This window comes from Chiroxiphia lanceolata, chromosome 3 (assembly GCF_009829145.1).
Source record: "Chiroxiphia lanceolata isolate bChiLan1 chromosome 3, bChiLan1.pri, whole genome shotgun sequence".
In the NCBI taxonomy this organism is placed as follows: domain Eukaryota; kingdom Metazoa; phylum Chordata; class Aves; order Passeriformes; family Pipridae; genus Chiroxiphia; species Chiroxiphia lanceolata.
In genome coordinates, this window is record NC_045639.1 from 105,587,692 (window position 1) to 105,609,024 (window position 21,333).

General features: G+C 37.2%; 1 protein-coding gene across 1 annotated transcript; it reads right to left on the bottom strand.

The window, feature by feature from the left end:
- Positions 1-6,625: 6,625 nt before the first annotated feature.
- On the bottom strand, positions 6,626-16,814 carry RAD51AP2 (RAD51 associated protein 2). Its single transcript, XM_032684318.1, has 4 exons — positions 16,369-16,814; positions 11,420-15,420; positions 9,764-9,865; positions 6,626-7,052 (listed from the first exon to the last, which is right to left on the bottom strand). Exons 2-4 carry the CDS (start codon positions 15,381-15,383, stop codon positions 6,934-6,936), a joined length of 4,185 nt encoding a protein of 1,394 aa, XP_032540209.1. The 5' UTR covers positions 15,384-15,420; positions 16,369-16,814; the 3' UTR covers positions 6,626-6,933.
- Between the last annotated feature and the right edge of the window lie 4,519 nt (positions 16,815-21,333).

Here is a 21,333-nt window from a genome sequence, read left to right on the forward strand (position 1 = left end):
CAAGGATGAGCACATCATACACTGTGCCTTCAGTCTGGTAAACAGCCTTGTAATTTTTTTCCAGATATTCATTTCTCACAGCTTCAATCTTTGTACCTATAATTGTTTTCAAGCAATAACATGCTAAATACATGGGATAAAAAAGAGCAGTGTAGTGTGGCATACAAGCATAACTCAAGCCATCACCCTATTTTAAAAAAGATCCTCTTCTGAAAAATGTCAGCAGAGGTCCTCTTCTGAAAATCTGTCAAAACATATTTTTCTATTTTTTTCCCTACCCCAAAAGGTTTTTTACAGATATATTGATAATGGCATGGGTTTTTTAAAAAAAAAAACCACCAAATAACAAAATATACATGTAATACAGAAACATACATACAGAAAAATGAGCATAGGACTATTCACAAATACTTATCTCATAGGGAGCAAAAGCAGAGGTATATTTTAATTCTCACAGCACTCTCCTTATGACACAGGCTCCAAAATCAATACCATGTTCAAGTTCCCTTGGCTATCACACTTCATAGGTCCCTGGGAAATGAAGATTTCTAAGACTACTGTTTTTTAGAACCATTCCTGCTCACAAGTCTCAAAACTGAGCAATTGGTACTGCCAGTGTTAACATAGGCTTAGAGAAACATGATGAGGGAGGCACACTGACACAATCCAGCACCACCCATGGCCAAGGAACCCCTTTCACAGTGAAAATATTGGACAGGACCAGTAGATCACCACATCTGGTCAGTTATGTACCTCTGTGGCACAAGCAAGGTAAGTTCACAACGTGAACTTTGGCCAGCACAAGAAGGTAAGTTTTGCAGTAGCTTGGGCTGATCCTGGGAAAGTGCAGCTCCATTTGCATTCCACTGTGCCAGCAGAACCTCAGCAAATTCCAGCGCAAAAGAAGCTATGGAGACGGAAGAAAATGAGGCAGAAAGAAGAGCAAGTTCATATGTAGGATAAGGCACAAAAAGAGTTGGCCCAAATGGCATGTAAAACATTCATTTTCTCAAGGAAAAGTCTGCTCCAAAAAGGGTGGGAATGTTTGGAATGGATGCGAAGAATAAAATTGAAGATCCATCAACATACTCTTCCAAATAAACAGAAATATTTTGAAATTGAAAAAGATTGCTTTATCTACAGTGTGGAAGTAAATCAAAGATTGCTCTCCTTAAAAACATTTTTTGTCATTTTACCTCCATTAAATATCATAATAACATGCTATAGCTAAAGGTACATTGACAGACTGAAAAAAATGAATTGCAAAACCTCTGGGACAGGAACCAAACATTTGTTGGAAGATTTTGCAGTAAACAGTGAGTTTGTGACTGGAGGTCCTGGATGCTGTTGGAATACAAACTTTAGAATAATAGAATTTCAATGTGGGAAAGCACTTTAAACAGCTGTCTGTTCACCCTTAGCTACAAACAACAGATAAAAAAGATTTTTCAACTCTTGCAGTCTTTTGAGAAAACTGAGTATGGCACAAGCTTTCTCTAAGTCTTCTCAATAATCAGTGGAGAGAGACAGTTCTGTCCCAAAGGCAATTCAGGTCACTTTAGGGCCTCTCTTACTGGATTGACTGGGATTTCCCAAGTCAATTCAATCTGTTTCCCATTTTTCCACATGTACTCATAGCCTCTGTTACACTTAGTGAAATCTATCATTGCCAGTATGTTCCATTAAAGGCTCCAAAATGTCATTGGTAATAAGAATACAGTTTGATTATACTTCAAACATGGTAGGTTATACATGTACATATATATATATATATATATGTATGTATGTATATATCCATACTGATGCACTTTCAGAAACTTTTCAAATTCCTTTGGTAATCTTTGCATATTTTTGCATATTTAAGCTTTGACAGAAAGTGCTTTAACAGAGAATTAGTCTAGGGATCTATCTGAGTAGATACACTGAGTATAATTTATATGGAATTTTCATTATGACTCCTGGCTAAAAATATTTTGATAATTCAAGGGGCCTTGTGGGGGAAAATTTTAAATAATGGAGGACACACTTCTTTTTAGCTATTGACACTTCTATCACAGCATTGACTCAGATCAAATGCCAAATAGTAGCATATATTCTATAAACTGACCACTTTTTTATTTTTATTACCTTATCACATAATGATAAACTAATTTTGCTCATTATATTAACCATAACTTGTTAAATTGCTATGTTTCATAAAGACAGTTGTCACCCTTTCATCTACCACCCAGGCCATCAATGGACAAATGTCAAAACCAGTGCTGTTATTTACTTTTTCACTTGAATCATACTTAACAGAAATAATTTCGAACAAAATTAATATTTCATTTTCCTAGATACTTCCAAAATGTACTTCAAGTTTCCCTGACACTCTGTCTAGAAATACTCTGCTAATGGCTCAGCAGGAACACAGCAGGTAAAGTGATCTCAGTGGCTTGGTTAGTGGACAACAGCAGATGTGTTCTCCAGTGGCCTGTGGGAATAACATGGTGGGATGTCCACGCTGGGAGCAAAGCATTAAAATCAAAACTGGTTGTGGACTGTAAGAGCAAAAGTGGAGCTCATGCTTAACCTCATGAAGCTTCTTGGTAGCGTATATTCACAAAATTCTGTGGCACCATTTTCCTTGATGAAGAACCTTCTGTTATATACTCCAGCCCTTTCTCCAAAGCCTTCCCTTAAATGTTGGTCATCTATTCTGGTTTAGAAACTATCTTCCAACAGTAAAAGGAGTAACAGAACTTCATTACCCTTCTCAGTTCATTTCCCTGAAAGAGACAATTGTTATACTTCTATATACAGGTGCTGTTAAAAACTGAATTTTAACAATCTCACATTTGTTCACTCGTGAGTTGCCCACATTTATGCAAAATACACTCAGAAGAGCAGTTTTAGCTTTGCATCCAGTCATTTGAAAGGCAGATAAAAAAATACATTCAATTACTATTTATTAAAAAATCACATGTATTGGTATATAAAATGGAATTCAAGGCTTTCAGTAGGCTGTAATTGAATCCTTTTGTATTAAACAAGACCCAGCTATATCTATTGTTCCAGCAGCTGATACAAAATGATTCAGAAATTATATTTAAGCTTTTCTGCATAATTATTAAAGTATAATGATGCTTAACATCTGCATTTCTGTTACAGTCAGCATTAGCAAGCTTAGCTAATTCAAAAAAACATCACCAGATACTGTGTCTGCAATGAAAAATTTCAAGATCTATACACATTGCTTCGATCAGATCTGCAAGGACATATGGTGGGATCTCTACTTGGCACATACCCACGCAGCTCCCGAAGTCCATGGAATGGTGCCAGCTCCCATCGCTGCCTCACACAGCTGAGCACTCTTGTGCTGCTCCCTGGCATAAGGAGGTACCTGAGCTTTTCCAGCTGACAGGGGGCTGGGGAAGCTGGACTTGGCAGAAGGCCAGCCAGCATTCCCAGTGTCAACCCTCCCTCTGTTATTTAAGAGATGAGGGCATGTTGTTAGCAGCTCTCTCCAGCTGAATGAGCAGCAGACATAAAGTTTACATAATACCTCAGCTGGACTGTTCTGTTTGTCTGCGTGGTCTCCAATTCTTGTCCTTTTACTGGACTGATTGGGGGTTTTTGTGCTTGTGTTTGGGTATTTTCCAGGATATTTGGGGACATTTTTGCACAAACTTTGCACAATTAAACACAATGAATTTCGCCACTGAGTATAAATTCAGTGAATTAAAACTTTATTTCTTGTCCTGAAAAAGTAGCCTGTGTACCTTTGTCTTCTACACACAAGAGCATTGTAGTATTTTCATAAAAAAGCATCAGATAAAGAAACATATTTTAAAAACTCGTGAGTTCATTGATTTAAAAATAGGCATTTTTTAAAAAACCCTAAAAATTGTATATAACATAGGCAGTTCCTGCCTAACTCTTGGGTATTTTAAAGATATTTCCTATCGCATATCAGAACTTTTGTATCTTATCTTTTTACTAGACAGCAAAGTTGTTCACTGGAAATATGATTGAGTGTATAAACAATTATGAGGTCATTTAATGGAATCTTTCCATGGGATTCATTCTTGCAGATCTTGCAGATTTTAGACTATTCTGAGTTTCCAGGCATCCCGAAATTTAGTATAAGGCAGAACAAAATTGCCAAGGTATTTCAAGGAACAGCTTATTCTTTTGTTTCAGAATTACCTATGTGAACATTCATTACGAATACCCTTTGGTGGGGTCATATCATCTCCATACATGACTTTTATTGATGTAACTGATTTCAGAACGACAAAGGCCATTTCCATGGCTCCTGTGGAAGACTAATAACTAGGAATCAGTTATGAAGCCTCCATACTGGACGCTTAAGGCCTTGACCCTGGACATTACAAACTCATATCACTCTGTGGCATGGAAGGTGGTGGTAGACACATGCTCCAGTTGTCATCCTTGCCCTGATCTGTAAAGTTCTGTGGTTAGTGGCTTTTTAAGGTGGTTGAGACTGGGTATCACCATGCTCTGAATAGTGGGATTGCCTAGCTGTGCTAGGACAAAAATAATACACCTGTTTCCAAGCCATGGTCATCAGAAGTGCCCCACAATTATTATAAATGCAATGTTTTCATTGTATTCCCTATGTCATTAATGATCACAGGCCAATGGAGAAAGAGGATACGGAAAAATGGCTCTGTGGAGTAAAGGTATCTTTTTCCATCAGAGTTATAGGATGGGGAATGACACAGAGAGAAGCCTTCCCAAAGAGTTCAGAGAACGTGTTGTAAATTCAGAAGTATCACTCCCAAACTGTAAGGAGCCTTCCTATTGTAAACATCAACCTTTACAAATAGGAGAGAAGCTGTGGGTAAGATGTCATTCCTGATGGCCAGTTCATGTCAGGCAGCACTCAAGAAACTGTTTGCCCAGCGGTGAGGACAAAACTCCAGTGGGACATTCAGATGCCTATAGACCAGCTGTCCTTGCTCTGGGCTGGTACATACTAAAAAGCACTTAGTTAAAGTGATCAGTTGCTTCCTGCTGCAATCTGGGGAAATTTAAGCAGATACTTCTTACAGAGCACTGACAAACCAGCACCCCTTTACTGACCCTCAGCTGACATTCAGGGGTTGCTATGAAGCACAAGTCCTCAAGCTGCTCCACTCTGTCACCATGACATGACCTGACCTCTAATGCCAAGTTACCCTCTCCGAGGCAGAGACATCTGCTGTTGATGGTGAAGGTGCAACAAAGTCTAGTCCTTCCATTCCTGTTCAGCTGCCCGACTGGATACCTCTGTCTCATTTGTATATTCCCAAGGGAGTTGACTACTGGCCCTGCCCTCCTAAGAGCTGCTTCTGAACACGTTTTCTACTTGTCCATTTGCTTAGCCCTTTTAAACTTTTCTATGACTTAAGTATACTAATAAAGGAAGGATGATTTCTTGTCCTGTGACCTCTAGAAATATGCTTTCCATTAGCATGGGCAGTTTTATACTTGCATCATCAAATTTTTAGTGAGAAAGTTAGTAAGTTTTATTGTTTAAATGGTGCACACCATTTACTACATGTCTTGGAAAACTTGTGGTAAATAAGTCAGTTTAGAAACCCTTATTTTAAACCCAACTTTTCCTAGAAACAAATGTTCATCTGACATTTTTGATATTTCTTATAACAGGAATTATGAACCAAATTATAACCCTTTTTTAAAAATTTTATTTATCGCAATATTGTGGACTGAATTTCCTTTTGTCATTTCGATCCTTATAGGATAAGCATACTGATATGTTTACTATTATATATGACATATTCCAAGGTCACTGCTAAAGAAATTAAACTGTGTAGTGACTTTGCACTGTTGCTATAGATTCTATAGAGCAACTTATCATCAGATGCATTTCCCTATCAATTCAGCTTTCTCAGTTTCCTTGTGTCACCTGCAACCATGTCTTACTATTTGTACCAGGGTTTATCACCATTCTATCACTGTTCTGTAAGACTTTTTATACTGGAATTCTCTCTCAAGCACAGCAATGTCAAATATGCTCTTTCTAAAACACTTAATGCAATCAAAGGAGGTTTAAAGCTTTCTTCTGAATATTAGGTTTTGGATTATTCTTGTTCTGACACCTCAGTGATTTTTTTTCAGACTTCACTCATATTTGTTTCTTTGTGTTTTTATTCAGTTGAAACTCTCCCTATTCTTTACAACAAAAATATTAGTATGTTGGCAGTTATTAACAGATGTCCCTAACCAGGATCTACACGCTCCAGAGCAGCCCAAGTATCCCCATTTTTTTGAGATATATAATCTCCAGAATTTGTGTCCTGATATTTTGCCTCCATGTTGTATGCAATGAAATCAGTGTCCTCACAATGACACAATCTGTCAGCAGTATTTATACCTCTCTTCCTTTCCAACTCTTTGTCTAATATGACAAGTACATGGAACTGAAAGTTCCTCAGAGGAAACAACCTCTGAAGCCTAAAACATAATCTTCCTTTTAGTAATCTAAATTTAGCTTCCTGAAATTCTCTCCTACATCACTTTAGATATTTGTAACAAATCTCTTTCAAAATACTAATTAAGTTTTTAAAACTATATAAACACATAGAAGATTCGAAGAATGTGTGAGTGTGACAAAAAATTTTAACTGTATATTTTAATAGATGAAAAATACATGAAAGATTTTATTAATATTACATAAACTTTAAAAGGATTTCATCCTTCCATTAAAACTTCTACTAGTAAACATTCATTATAAATCCCTTTGCTATCAAGTATTCACAGGAGTATTCCTAAATAAATCACTAGCAAATACTGTAATATTAATATCTAAAAACCCTTAAACCACGAAGATCAAAGTATCAACAAAAAAACTTAACATTAAAACATTTCGACAGTTTTCAAGCAGAGTGATCCCAGATGTGAAGACTGGTAAAAGAATCCAATAAGTCATTTCAGATAAGGATGGAGCTGCTTGGGCCGAGCTTTTCTTGACAGCCCAATCCTGATGGGGCCCTTGCATGTTTTAAGAGGCTGCACTCTTATGACATCATGAGACAGAAAGCATCCTGTATTTAAGAGAAAGAATAAGAAGTGAGAGCGGCACCAGAATTCTGTATGATATACACAAGAATTACATACTGACAAGATAAGTAAATTAAACCAATACTAATTAATCAGTCCCTTACTACATCTTATCCCACCTTCATTCTGTTCAGCTCTAGAGCACCTAACAGATCCTTTTGGACCGAAAAGGAAATGCTAACAGCTGTGTGATGGGCAGATTCCTTCTGATTAGAAGGATCCTCAACCCAACATTACATAACTCTCCTAAGAGACCGGCAGAGGCATATAATTTGATACAAGTTAACATTTCAGGGTAGAGGGGACATGCTGAGGGGAGTATGCTTTAATACTCACCACTAGTTTGAGGGGTTTAGGTGTAAAAATCAAAATTACAGAGACAGGCACCATTCTACCAGTGATAGTAACCGTGATGTCTTGCCTTGTGCCACTGCTTTTACAGAAAGCAAGATAGGAGAATATCTGTTTTCTGTTCCATATTCTATTAGGTAAGGGACCTAGTAATCTGGAGATAGGATCTAGTAATCTAGTAAGGATCTACTAATCTGGAGCATAATTCAGTCATCCTTTAGAAACTGTTCTCCTTTGCATAAAATAATATATTCACCGGGGCAGAAGACCATGGCCTTGTTAACTAGAGATTAGGACAATGACTCATCTGGGAGAAGAAGATGTCAAATTTCTCAATATCTGTTCTAGTTCTATTTTGCATTGGTCTATAAAATGATGAAGCACTGAGCAATTATCTAGGACATCAAATAGTGAGCTCATCAAAGCCTTAGGTATTTGGCTGGTATCCTACTAAAGGCAAAGAAAAAAATTCTCTAAGCCTTTACAAGAATTTTAAATGATGGGATGAGGAAAAAAACCCACAAAGCCCCATTCTTAAGGCAATAATGAAACAGTAGTGCTGCCATGTCTTTTCTAAGACTCATAAGAGCCAGCTGGAAGAGGAACAGCATGCACACTAAAAGTCAGTCAAGTGTTATGGGTTTATATGCAGCCAGTAAAGCATGGTTGTTAGTCCTGCTAAATTGTAAAACTGCTGAAGTTCAAAGCTTCTTGTCCCACTTAGGCATCTCCTTTCCAAAGCACTCACAGTTTCTGTGACAACATGTGATGGTTCAGAATCCTACTGGAAAATAGAGGGAGCAGTCACACATCAGCAAAACCTCTGATGTTAACTCCTATCAGCACAGTAAATGCAGTATTACCACTGACAAAACCAGACCCAGTCCTTGTTTCAGAATAACCTCTGAGACAACGTTCAGTGTAAATGGAACTGTCTCTGCCAATGCACCTCCCCAAGGAAAGACAAACAGTTCCCTGAAAATGAGGAGAACATTCAATTTTTTCAGCTTCTTCTACTGGAAGCTTATTAGGTTTCTGTTGATTCTGACACAGATCTTGAAATAAGGTATAAAATGCCTTAGAAATATGCCATGGCCCTAAAAACCTGCACAGCTTCTCAGTAATCAAGGAGGAAAAAAGTCACTCATTGCTAAGGCCTCTTCCCAAATGTTTCTGGAGAATCTCAGAGGGGAACTTAGAGAACATTAGAAAATCATATAAGGGAAATATTCATAACAGCAATGGAGAAAACATCTAATTTCCTTTGTCCATGGCTCTGTAGCCCAAAACAACAGGGAAAGAAAAAAGGAAAGATGATCCAAGTTTAGTTGCAGGAGCAACAATGTTCCCTCTTGAAAGCTTCGATGTCATCTGAACAAAACTTCCAAGATAATGTTAATATCAACCACCTTGTGCTGCTATGCACAGTACAGCATTTTGGAGTCTGAATTTTCCCTAAGGAATAACAATACCTACCACATAAGTCAGAAACTAGAATTGATCTGTCACAAAATAAAAAAATCTTAGAGAGCAGGGACAAAGAGAAAAAATAGAGAAGAATTTGCTGCAATATTTTGCATTTGTTACATGAAATATTACCACAAGATGACATAACTTCAATAAATTATAGGTGAAAAGAACACCAGAAGTCATCTGTAACTTTAAGATTTTCAGTCTCGTTCATTCACAGAATGGCCTGAATGAAGGAAACAACTTTCTGAATCCTGCACTTTAAAAAGTGCAGTGGGGAATAAAAGTGAAAATAATGGTAAATTATTTCACTAAGTGAAACAGAAGTTTATCTTTAGCCTTTTCCTGAAAAAGCTTTAGCATTTTATTTCAGAATAAGTCTAATACCTTGTTTTACTAAATGTTTACATATGTTGGAAAAACTCCTAAAGCATGTTTTTTGAAATCCTAATAGGTCACTTGACAACATCCTTCTGAATTTCCTTCCACAATGTGTACAAAACTGCAAATCTTCAAAAAAAATATATCAGAACATGTTCTCCTTGTAGTGTATACTGGCTATATTGCAGTGATTGGAGGCCCAAAGATGTTTGTTCCAAATGGCTCCAAAACAAGCAACAAAGGAAACCCCACATTATTAAAGTTCTTTTCCAATCTTTGTCCTTATCCAAAGGAGAAAAATTCTCATCAGCATGACTTGTTCTGTGAACCAAACCAAAGACAGGACACTTCTCTAGTAACCTACAGTTAAACCAAATGTGATTTCTATAGACAAAAAAAATAAAAAGGGAAGAAAACAAATAGAAATGTTTGAGAAATAAGACTATTAGTACTGGTATTTGTGGCATAAATTACAGAATAATATTACTCTTACCTCCTTCTTTCTGTAAATTATAGCTTTGTTCCTTAAAAAGTGTGCAGTATAAAAAAGCAGGGTTCCACGTGTATGGATTTCTATAAGCTGCACCTAAATAGTCTTAAAACAGAAACATAAATGCAACATGTAAGATTTTATTTGACTTCTGTTAACAAAAAACTAAGTTTGTTTCATCTAGTTATTAATTTGTGATTCTTGTTGATGTGATGAAAACATACTACAGGAAACATTAAGAAAGCTACAGAGTCTCACTCTCAGAGGCTTGACAAAAGCTAATTCTACACCTCATGAAGTTTTCCTTTGCAGAGATGCAATAATGCAGTTTTTAATTCTCCGATGACGTATCATTTGCTCCACTTGGATCTTCTTATTCCAGGTTTAGGCAGAAAAGTGATCACTTACTGAGCCATTCACCCAATATCTGTTAACTTTCCACCCTCTGGAGCAAAGCACTCAGGTGTAATTTGTAGTAAATTGTACTGTTAAAACTCTACTGAATAGAATTCCCTCTGGGGTTTTTTTGTGACACTTCTCCAGTTGCTTCCCAAACACTAATTACCTTCATAAAAACCCTGCAATCTCCACTTTAGAAATTTCATGCTTAATCCCTAAGAAACTGATTTCAGATGAAAATTTTGAGATGGCTGCACTTTCATCAGGTTATTTATCAAATATGACCAAAGCATATCCCTTCCTGATTTTATTTGCAACTGAGAGAACACATCACTTCTGCAAACTGAATTTCAGACACAAAATCTGATAAATATGCTGTTTGAAAAGTGCTTGGATAATTTACTTATCACATAGAAGCTGTTTGTAAAAGAAGGTACAGCATTCAACTGGTTTTCTTCTTGCTGTTCTTCCTTTACTCTTTAAATACCTCTTGATTGTGCCACTAATCAGTTAGGAGTCTTACAGTTTACAAAGCAGATTTCCGACATACTGTTTGAAGTGAGGATTGTGCTTCTTTAAGGAAAAATAAAAGAATTAAAAATGGCAGGATCTGAACTTTGAACAAAGATAACTGTAGTTACATATTCAAGTTATAGAGTTATAGAGTTATATACTTATATTCAAGGTCAGATTTTATGGGGTTCTGAGCAACCTGATCTAGTTGCAGATGCCCCTGCTCATTGCAAGGGGTTGGACTTGATGACCTGTAAAGGTCTCTTCCAACCCAAACTATTCCATGACTCCTTCTTGATTCCATGACATCAATTTTAAGAAAACAGCTGTCTCCCTTGTAAACACTGTATCATGTTTTAACTGAGACATTTGTCTCTGTGAATGTGCATCTCACTGAGCTTTGAAATCTTTTAGGGTTTTTAAGTCTCATTACGGTGAAGTCAAAGACAAAACTAATAATCTGTAACAGAATGTGTATTAATACAGGCTTGAGGAAGCCTAAAACTGACTGAGTGAATTCTGAGCTACATCTGCTACAGCACAGTGTGCAGGTAGTGGTAGGACTGTGGGGTTTTTTGCATTTGGCTACTCATAGGCAAGTCTGACAAACCTTGTACAGTTCCATGAAAACCCAGTTGTTGCTATGGAACTAAATGAGTTGAAAACCACAACTTTATAGCAAATCAAATATTGCCTAAAATTTAAATTATCTTATTAACATAATAGCCAATAATCCCATGTGTTTACCTTCTGCAACAGGTGAATGATGCAATTCTTCACTTGGCAGTCTTGAAACACAATACTCCTTAGCTACTTCTTCGTCTTTATTTTCATTTAATATCTTTTCATTTAACAAACTTCCATCACTGTCTGTTATGTTTTGCCTCTCTATGGTACCACAGATTGGAGAAGAAATACACATTTTCTTTTGAGAAACACTTGTCACGTTTTCATCTATCTCTTTAGAATTATTTAATCCCCAATAATTTTCGAATGAATTTGTTTCCAAACTAGATAAATTGTTTTCATTTCCTTTACTAATTTCATGAAACATACGTAGCTCTTCTAACACTGAATCAAATTTTGTCTTCAGTTCAAATTCATGTGTGATTTTATTTTCTAAAGGTAAATACTCATCTTTTACATCTTCAAGACATCCATTGTTCATTATGGATAAACGCACTTTTAATTCCTCTTCTGCAGCAATGAATGTTTGAGATTCATCTTCTGAATGTGACATAATCAAGTCATTCATTACAGTCTCACATTGACTTTCATTAGTTATATGCATTTGTTCATCATTTCTTTCTTCCTGTTCTTTTCCATATTCAAGATGCTGTTTCAAAGTTGCCAGCTCTGAACTGCCTGTCTCGTGTGTCCGCTCATGCCCTTGTAAAGAAAACTGTGCTGTTCCCTTGGCCTGTAATTGCAAGTTTGTATCTGTCATCACAGGACTTCCCCTGGATGGATACTGTATCACATTTAGTTTGTCTGCACTTGAGGAGCTCCTGCAGTGTCCATCGTTACTTACTCTTTTATCGACAAAATTGCTGCTATCCAATGGCAAAGTGACAGACTGACAAACATGGGAGGAACTAGGAAAAAAATTTTCTGAATTTAAATAAGTAATTTGGTCTTCCACTTTTTCTTTTTTATTTGTTAAATGTGGGCTATAAGTATCTAATTCTTCATAATATTCATATTTGTTTGTTTGTCTGTCCAGTGACAGGAGAGGATTATATTTTTCTGTAGTTGCTTTTGACTGTTCAGTTAGAATTAAGACATTATTTGATTTAACAGGCAAACATGGAACCTCTTTTGGACCAATGACTGCACTTTCTTCACACAATTTTTTTTTGATAGAACTGTTTTGATTTACAACTGGTATCTGGTCAAATTCTTCAGAATCAGTAGTAAGGGGAATTTTTTCATATGTATCAAAAATAGAAGAAGATATTTCAGAAAAAAAATTATGAGAATTTATTTCCAATTCTTTTGAATTAAAGTGTTCTTCTCCATCAGCATTTATACAATTAAAAGTGCCCAAATATTTTTTCATGGTATATGTGACTTCATTAGTGACTTCATTTGCAGAAGTTATGCGATTTCTATATTCAGTTGTTTTGTGTTTCTTATTCTCACATATAACAAAGGGGAAAGTTTTAAATCTTCCCACATGAAAGGAATTATTAAGCATTGTGCTTGGTTTCTTCGTCTCCTTCTTTACAGTAGTTACCAATGTTTCCTGATTTGTGCATTTGCTATTTACCTTTTCAAATTTCAGTTGTGAACGGGCAGGAAAGTAACTCTGAAATCTAAGATTGGCTCCTACTAGATACTGTATTTTTGTGATATTGCAGAAATATGTCTTATCTAGTGAGGAACAACCAGGAGTACCCTGCAGCAAGATTAGGCACCTAGCAACTAAAATTTGCTTTTTCATACAGTTTTTGTGACTGACCGACCTCAAATAGGTGCCAAACCCTTCATTCTCTCTGGATAAGAGCTGGTGCTTCCTGACATGCCTTCTGTTACATAATCTGCCCTTTTGGATATGAAAGAGGACTCCTCTTTGTAGGCAAGCGTACTCTTCTTCACCTAAAGATCTGAAAAAGCATCTCCTCTGGCATTTATTGTGTAATTCAAAATCAATGTTTTCCACAAATTTAGAACTTACAAAGCCTGGATAAGTACAATTTTCTTTAGGAAACTCTATGGTTTGCCTCCAAGTATCATCTGTACATGAGTTTAACTGATCATTCCTTCTGCCACATAAAGTCTGTTTCTCCACCTGCATAGACTTTCCCTCAACTGGCAATAAAGTATCTGTGCTGCTGAAAAAGGAAGCAAGAATTGTCTTTAGTAGCTCCTCCTTCGGATGCTTTGAAATAACAGGCAGCAAGCAAATGAATATTTTAGCATTGTGGTTCCTATTTATGGTGCTCTTTACTAACTCTTGTCCATCACACCGTGCGTTTAATGTGTCATGACAGTGAAGCCAAGGCATAACACTGTCATCCTGACACGTGGGCCTATCTTCATGTGAAGACTCAGTCCATGTCTTGACCCACTCAAACAACATGTTTTGAAATGAAAACTTTAATTCGAACGTTTCCTTCCCCCTAAATATATTGCAACTCACTGCCTTATTTGGAAAATTCTGCACAATAATGTGAGGACAATTTCTTTCAGATATAATACTTTTTGTTACATATCTTTGGCAATCAAGTATTTCCTTTACAGAGAGCTTTGATTCTGCTGCATACAAACTAATGCCACTGTTGGAATTACGCACAACGCAGTGCAGGTCTAACTTATTTTTCCCTAATTCTTCTGTTATTACCGGAATACTTGTCTGTATATGAAATGTTCCCGCATTCTCATTACTGCTCTTCCTCCCCATTCTCTGCAAAAGATCATTACAGCTGACACATTTCTCATTCTGAACATTTTTAGCACTAATGTAAATGAGAATCTTTGACTTCTGGTCATCATCACCTTCTGAATTCTCCAGCATTTTATCTTTGAAGCCATTTTCATCAAATGTTTTATTACATCCAGTGTCAGTGCTGTCACCTCTGAAATAAATTGCAGATACTTCTTCTGCCAAAGCTCTGTGTTCCTGTTTGTTGGTTGGTGGGTTATTCTTTTCTTTAAATTCAGAATCAACAGTTGAAATTTTGACACTGCTTTTATAATTTTGCAATTTTTTTTTCCCTATCTCAGATGTTTTTTGCACACCATGCATCTGTTTAGATTGCACCAAAGATGGTTGGCCTTCAAAATTCTTCCAGTCTGTCTCCCTGAAGTTAGTTGCTGACATTTTACTATCTATTTTATTTGAAATTCTAGGAAGTTGAAAATTAGGGATTTTTAGTGGTTGTATACTTTTAAAAGGCTTCAATGTTGGAATTATATACAATGAACTATTTTTTTCTTTATTATCTCCTTCTGTAGTATTTTCTTTATTGCTAATGGAAAAATTTTTATCTTCTGCAGAACATGCATTTTTCAGAAAATTATTTTTCTTATTTTTTGTGTGTGAAAACATGGAACTGGTACCACACAAAAATGGAATTTGCAAAAGCTGGTATTGTTGCCACTTTTTATCAGAGACAGACTTCTGCCTCAACAATTCCATCTGAAAGGAGTGTCTGTTTGAGGATGTAACTGAAGAATTTTGTTTGAGCCCCTTATCCCCATTTCTTTCATTATTGTGTTCTGTGGTGTTGTTCTGCTGCACCTGAGGTGGGTTTAATACCTGTAGATTTTGACATGTGTCAGCAGCTCTGGACACACTGAGCAGCTCTGTCTCAAGACGCTGTCCATGTACATTCAATGAAATATTATCTTTTGTAGTGTTTTGGTCTCCATTTTCAGGACTCCATTTTTTGGTGGACAGTTCATTTTCTGATACTCTACACACTAATCCTTCATTATTACAATTTTTAGAACAGAAAAACTCTCTCATACAGGTTTTTTTTGCTGTGTTTTCTAACTCCCAGTGGTTTTGCCTTTCTGATAAATACAGAGGTCCATGTAGTGATGTTTGGTACCTGTTCCCACATTGTATGCTTCGTTCTACCTTTTGCTGTTCCTCTTTCTCTCTGTTTTTTTGATCACTTTCTATTTTAATTCGCTTTGCATACAGGTACCACCCAGTTTCATCTGATGATGCAGATAAAAAACTTTTGGAACATGTACTTTCCATGCTCACAAAAATAAGTTCTGATTTTGCTGAGACAGTCCTAAAAGTTTAAGAAAAATTAAAGTTTTAGGTGTAAACGACTTCTTAATGATCTGCAAACTGTATACAAAACAAGATCATCAATTCTATCATCTACACATTACCACATGGATATTTGCTCTGTATACATTACAGACCTGAGATAAAGGCAGGATCACTGAACAACATTTAAAGCCAAGATCTAGAATTTAAGATAGAAGTTGTTCACTAAAGTTGCAGATGTTTTCAAAAAGAGAGTGGGTGATAATTTTGATGGGTCAACAAGTTAAGGAGATTAATTGCATTTTTTATGCATTTGTTAAACAGTATTTTTGCTAAAAAGAATGAATACTAAGAACAAATATCAAGAAAATAATGCCCACTGATGAACTCCTCTGAATCTGAGAGTGGATTCTTGTAAAATTGTTAACATTTTAATTGTTAAAAGAAATCACCAGTCTTGTCTCCACTGTGTAATAATTTGTAACGTGAAACTGCAGGAAAGTTTATCAAAAGCCCTCAGATATGCCAAAACACCATACCAAGTTTTATCTTCGTATACAAAGAGACTGCAGTGTTGGAGGTACAAGTCTAGGTTGTTAAGTGTTTGGTGCTGGTGATGTCTGAGTACATGTTTCTCCAAGCTAACCACGCTCGGCAGCTTCATTTAAGACGTGATCTGCCTTGTATGAAGAACACAATTTGAATAAAATTAAATTCTATAAACTGATAGAATTTATCATCCTTGTAACAGCCTGGTGCCTCTGAACAAGCCAGTCACCGTCTTGAGAGCCAACAGGAACGTGTTCAAAACCTTTCATGAAATATGCAGTTAAGAGAATTAATTTTCTTAACCAGGACTGCATGATTCAACAATCAGGTACTACTCTTAATTTGAGAGGTTTACTTCTTTAAGGGTGCAGAAAAAATCCATTTTGTCAAGGAACACTCCTGTGATTGCGGGCTGTACCTGTGAAATGCAGGGAGGGGATGAATCCTCACGCTCGTGGCTTTTCCGGCTCCCTCAGGGCTGCTCTGTCCCTCCCTGAGGGCGTTCCCCTCTGTCCTGTCCCTGGGGTGGTTTCCCGCTTGGCCGCCTCTAGGTGTGTATAACCTCTTTTCCCCTAAAGTCTTCCACAGCGATTGTATCTCCCCTCTGCCACTCCGAGAGCCCCGATCCCGCCCTGTGGCTCTTCCCGGCGGAGCACCCCTCAGGGCACAGTGGATCCCCCGCAGCCAACCCGCCCCCCCCACTCCTCCTGCTGGGGCTTGTCTCCTCCCGGTGCTCGGGCTTCCCAGCCTTCCCCCTTCCCGTGAGCACGGGCGCGGGGCCGCTTCAGCTGGAAAGCGGGAACAGCGAAGCCGGGTCGTCCCGCCGCCCTCACGGGGCTCTCGCCGTTCCCGCCGCCCTCAGGGGGCTCCCTGCGGGAAGGGGCGTTGAGGCGGGAAAACCCCCTCCCTCTGCCGCGGCCGCAGCGCCTCGCCGTGAAGGTGTGGCACTGCCCCGGGGGTGCCCGTGTCCCTTCTCCCGAAAAAAAAAGAGCCCCGGTGGCTTCTCCTCACCCCCCGAGCGAGAGCGACCAGTCGAGATTTAGGCACCAAGAGGCTGCAGTTTGGTTGGAAAATCTTCTATTTGTTTCCTAAGCAAAGTGGGTCACAGGATAGAGCCCAAGCATCCTATCGCCGATTATTTCCACTAGTGGGTTGTGTTTTTTTATGAAATTCCCTAATTCCGAAGGTATGAGATCCCGCATGAGCAAAAGGTTGTGTCTGTTTTGCTTTTACGTGCCCCCTGCTCTAACACACTACTTTAACACACGTTGCTTCCTTCATCTTTCTTTTCACAGTAGCAAGTGCTGATCCAACCAAGAACTTTATTCCCAAAATAACTGGTATCCATACAGCTCCACGCCTTTGAAACAGACATTTCCTCTCCAACGGCTGAAATGCCTAAAACGTTTCAAAGTTTGCTCTAAACCAGCAGGTCACTGTAATACTGTTACGGATGGACTATAAAAATAGAAACATCCTGAGGGCCTGTTGTTGCAAATATGTATTTTTTTTTAAGGTTTGTCATCCATACTACAGGGAACAAATCCACTGAAGCCCAACATCCATTGTTCCCAGTTGTGAACGCTACACACAGGAACTGTATAGAACTGAGACTTAAAAATAGCTTTCTCTTCAATATTTCTGCTTTTATAAGCAAAGCTGGCTAAATAACTACTTCTAATACTTTAAAAATACTATTAATTGAATCAATCTTTAGTTAACAAGATGCAGTTCCTATTTATTTTTAAGTAACCAGTAAAAAGTGAGATCAATGAGATTATATCCAACTCTTAAAAGATTTAAAATACCATATGGAGTGAAGGTCATAATATAAGCTAGAAATAGGATTTTAAAGCTTGTAAGAGAGATTCACCACAGCATTTATGTTTGCTACGCCTCTGTGCTGGAATAGCATCTAGAAAGTAATTCTGAAGCAAAGTATTGTGTTTTTTTGAAGTGCAAATGCTGTAGGCTTCACCATTGTTTCTAACATAATCTGAACAGAATATTCCCCCCTCACCTGCCCTCACACAGTCCCTTAATATGCTTAGGGGGTTGCAAGTAAATAGGAGTCAGTTTAAACCAACGAGAATTACATGAGAAATAAAGAAAACTGCCTTTTCTTGCATCTACACAGCTATAAATGAAAACTGTTTATTAAACTCTACCCAGCTGTTCCACATCCATGGCATACTTTGCTGTATATAACTTAGGTATCCAGCATATACTGACAGAATTCCACTGGAGCATATCCTGCATGCTCTGCACTTTCCAATTTGCAACTCATGAAAAAGATTTATTCATACCACTTGTTTACTGATAGTACAAATTGAATATAGCATATTTTTGCTAATGGAGTAGAAAAACCACATACTTGCTTTCCGCACTCTTCGGTTCAATAACATTTTATAGGATGTAAAAACTATGCTTTCATTGTAGAATTTTGCTAATTTCAAACTGTTACTTTCTGCGAATTGGTTGCATCTCCATCACAGCTATCAGGTATGTTTTCAAGTTGATGAAGCAGGTTGTAGAGCAGTTTCTTGACAAATTCATCAAAGAAGTTTTGGGTACTGATGCAGTAATGAATTCTCATTTCCTTTCTTATTTTTTTCTTTTTGTTGAAAACTAGAAAAGAAATCATTAGAAAATATTTAAAAAGAAAGGTCAGGAATAAATTTTTTTAAATTAAGTTAAATATCAGCAAAGACAGCACCAAAACCAATTATGCTACTCAATATGATCAGTAAGACACTAAAATCTGACAATCTTGAATTGTCAAGTGAAACAGTGCTATTTGGCTCAGGTCCTTTGTCTCAATTTAGCTGTGCCAGCTTAATGACTGTAGCCTTGTCCTTAGAATTCATTGCAAGAAAACTGCCTTTTCAGAATGTGAAATTTCAAGGCTGAAGGAATGTTGTAATCCATCATGTTTGTATCATGCACTCTAATGTTAAAATTTCCGCTCTGAAGGTAGCTCACCTTGTAACATTGATTCATCAAAGGTCATAATTAATATTCCAAAGAGAATTTACTACTTTATTAGGAAAAGGTTCATTTTGATACTAGTCTTATGAACAGGATATTGGTCATTAACCTTATGAAACTGTATTTTTCCAATTACCTTTTTGGTCATCTTACTAACATGTCAAAAAAACACCATCATTAAAAGTATTCATGCGTGTGAAAATACTTTCAATACTTCCTATCACAACTGCTTCATCTGCAGCCCTAATGTACATACTTCTTATGTAACCTTCCAATTTTGAAATAGTTTAAATAAAAACTTCAATCCTTCCCTTTGTTCCAGAGTATTCCATATTGTCCCCAATAACTAATACTGATAAGCTTATTTATTGGCAATAAACATTTTATTTGGTATAACAAAAATAGAATTTCAACTTTACCCAATGTACTTTAAATCAAAAGGAAGCTAATGTTTCTCTGTATGCGTTGCATGTATTAATTCCATATTCCCAGCAGAGTATTCATACTGATTAACAAATTAAATACATCATGCAGAATGTACTCTGTGTTATGATCAACTTCCATGTGTATGCAAGAAACAGTCCTGGAGTGATTCAGTGATATGTTAGTCCTTCAAAGCTGGGCCTGGAATAAAACAGTCCTGAAAATCATAGACTCTCTGAAAAGCTATCTAGTACAAGTTTACTAATAGCTCAATAGCATTTCTTGAGATGCTAGTATTTTAATATTTCCTCCCAATTTTCTTTTTTTTTTCTGCCTTTATAAACTCTTTTATGACCAACACAAAGTAGGTCTCATAGAAGAAGGAAGCTTTTCTATAAATAATTTTTTTCTCTTGTAGCCTCACACAGAGCTAAATTGAAAGAAAAATACTGCTGTAGACCAAAGTGGTTTTAAAATTTATTGCCGCATCTCAAAAGGTCTTTCTACAGCTCTTCACATGTGGTTCTCCTTTTTACTGCTCTAAATGAGTCAATATCATCAGCAAACTATGCATTCCCCTTTCCAGATAATTTTTGGATATGTCAAATTCCTTTCAGGACCAGAACTGGGAAATATAACTAAAATTACTGTTCCAAGAAGCTTAATACAACCAAAATGTTGTACTTATAATGCAAAGTGTGTGAAGATTTACTGGGAGAGATCTAGAAAGCATTGTGTCTAAAGCTGAGAGTAACAGGGAAGTACAAGACAAAGCCCCCTCTTTACCTTTTGGGAAAGGAACCCACACCATCTTTTCCCTGCATTGGTCTATCACTGCTACCTGAATACCACAATCACCAGCTCTGATTTCTGTTGGTAATAGACTCTTCTGTTGCTTTCAGAAGGAATTATTTTACATCTTGAGGGATATGAAAAGAACAGGCTTAAGAGGCATTTAAGAACTTAAGACAGTCCTATTTAACTGTGGAGTGAATCATACTGCTCCATGACCCCTTTATTTCGTCCACTGCAATGAAGTCACTGCTTGACTGCCTTGTCCTACACATTTGACAGCTGTCACTTTGAATAAAAACTGCTGTTTATTGGACTTGATATTTTGGACACATTCTCTTCCTATCACCTGATACACTGCTTGATCATACTGCTCCATCGCTGTCACCGTATCATTCTCTGTATATTGTGTCTCTGTACAACCTCAAAGATCTTCTCATTTTCCAGCTGAAATACCTTGTTTGCAGCTTAATTCCAAAACAAAAGTGGCTAAAAAGGCCACTTGTATACAGAGCACCAAAAACAGAGATACAAAGAATCTGCATCAAATTTTATCTGTTAGTATCCATCTTCTTCATAAAGGGCAGTGAAAATAGTTCTGCCTGCCAGACAGTTCAAAACCTTTTGTTGAAAATCTGCAGGGCTGCTGAATTCAGGTCACACACATCCAAAGGCACTCAGATGCAGCGTCCTTCTTTTCATTCTAGCAGGGCAATTAACTCAGTCCATACGATCCCTAATCCTGTTTTACTTTTAATCTAGATACTCCATAGACATAACTGGTTTCTTCATAGAGCCACAGAAAAAACATGTAGTTTGTAAGGGACCTCTGGAGATCATCTGAACCTCTCTGCTTAGAGCAGAGCCAGCTTTCAAGTTACATCTAACTTCAGTCCTTGATCAGGCTGCTTGGGGCTTTTCTAGTCAAGCTCTGAATATCTCTAAGGTTAGAGATTCCCCAGTGCCTCTCGAGTGCTTGCTACAAAAAGCTAGTTATAGCAATAAATTTTAAGCAATCCATCTTCCCTTTTCCACTGTTGCTGTCTTCTTTTAGTCTCTATGCTGATTACATAAGGCCTAACTAAACCATGTGTAATTAATCAGTAACACACATAGAGCTTCACTTAGTCTTATAGAGTTACATATTTCAGATTAAAAGTTATTTTAGAATAACAGATTA

What these genes read in the sequence shown, in the direction of transcription:
- RAD51AP2 (XM_032684318.1), bottom strand. Translation starts at nt 15,383, where the DNA reads ATGGAAAGTACATGTTCCAAAAGTTTTTTATCTGCATCATCAGATGAA. An exon ending in TCATTCACCTGTTGCAGAAG is followed by an intron (nt 9,866 to 11,419) that starts GTAAACACATGG and finishes TTCTGTTTTAAG; the next exon opens with ACTATTTAGGTGCAGCTTAT. An exon ending in TAATTTACAGAAAGAAGGAG is followed by an intron (nt 7,053 to 9,763) that starts GTAAGAGTAATA and finishes TCTTAAATACAG; the next exon opens with GATGCTTTCTGTCTCATGAT.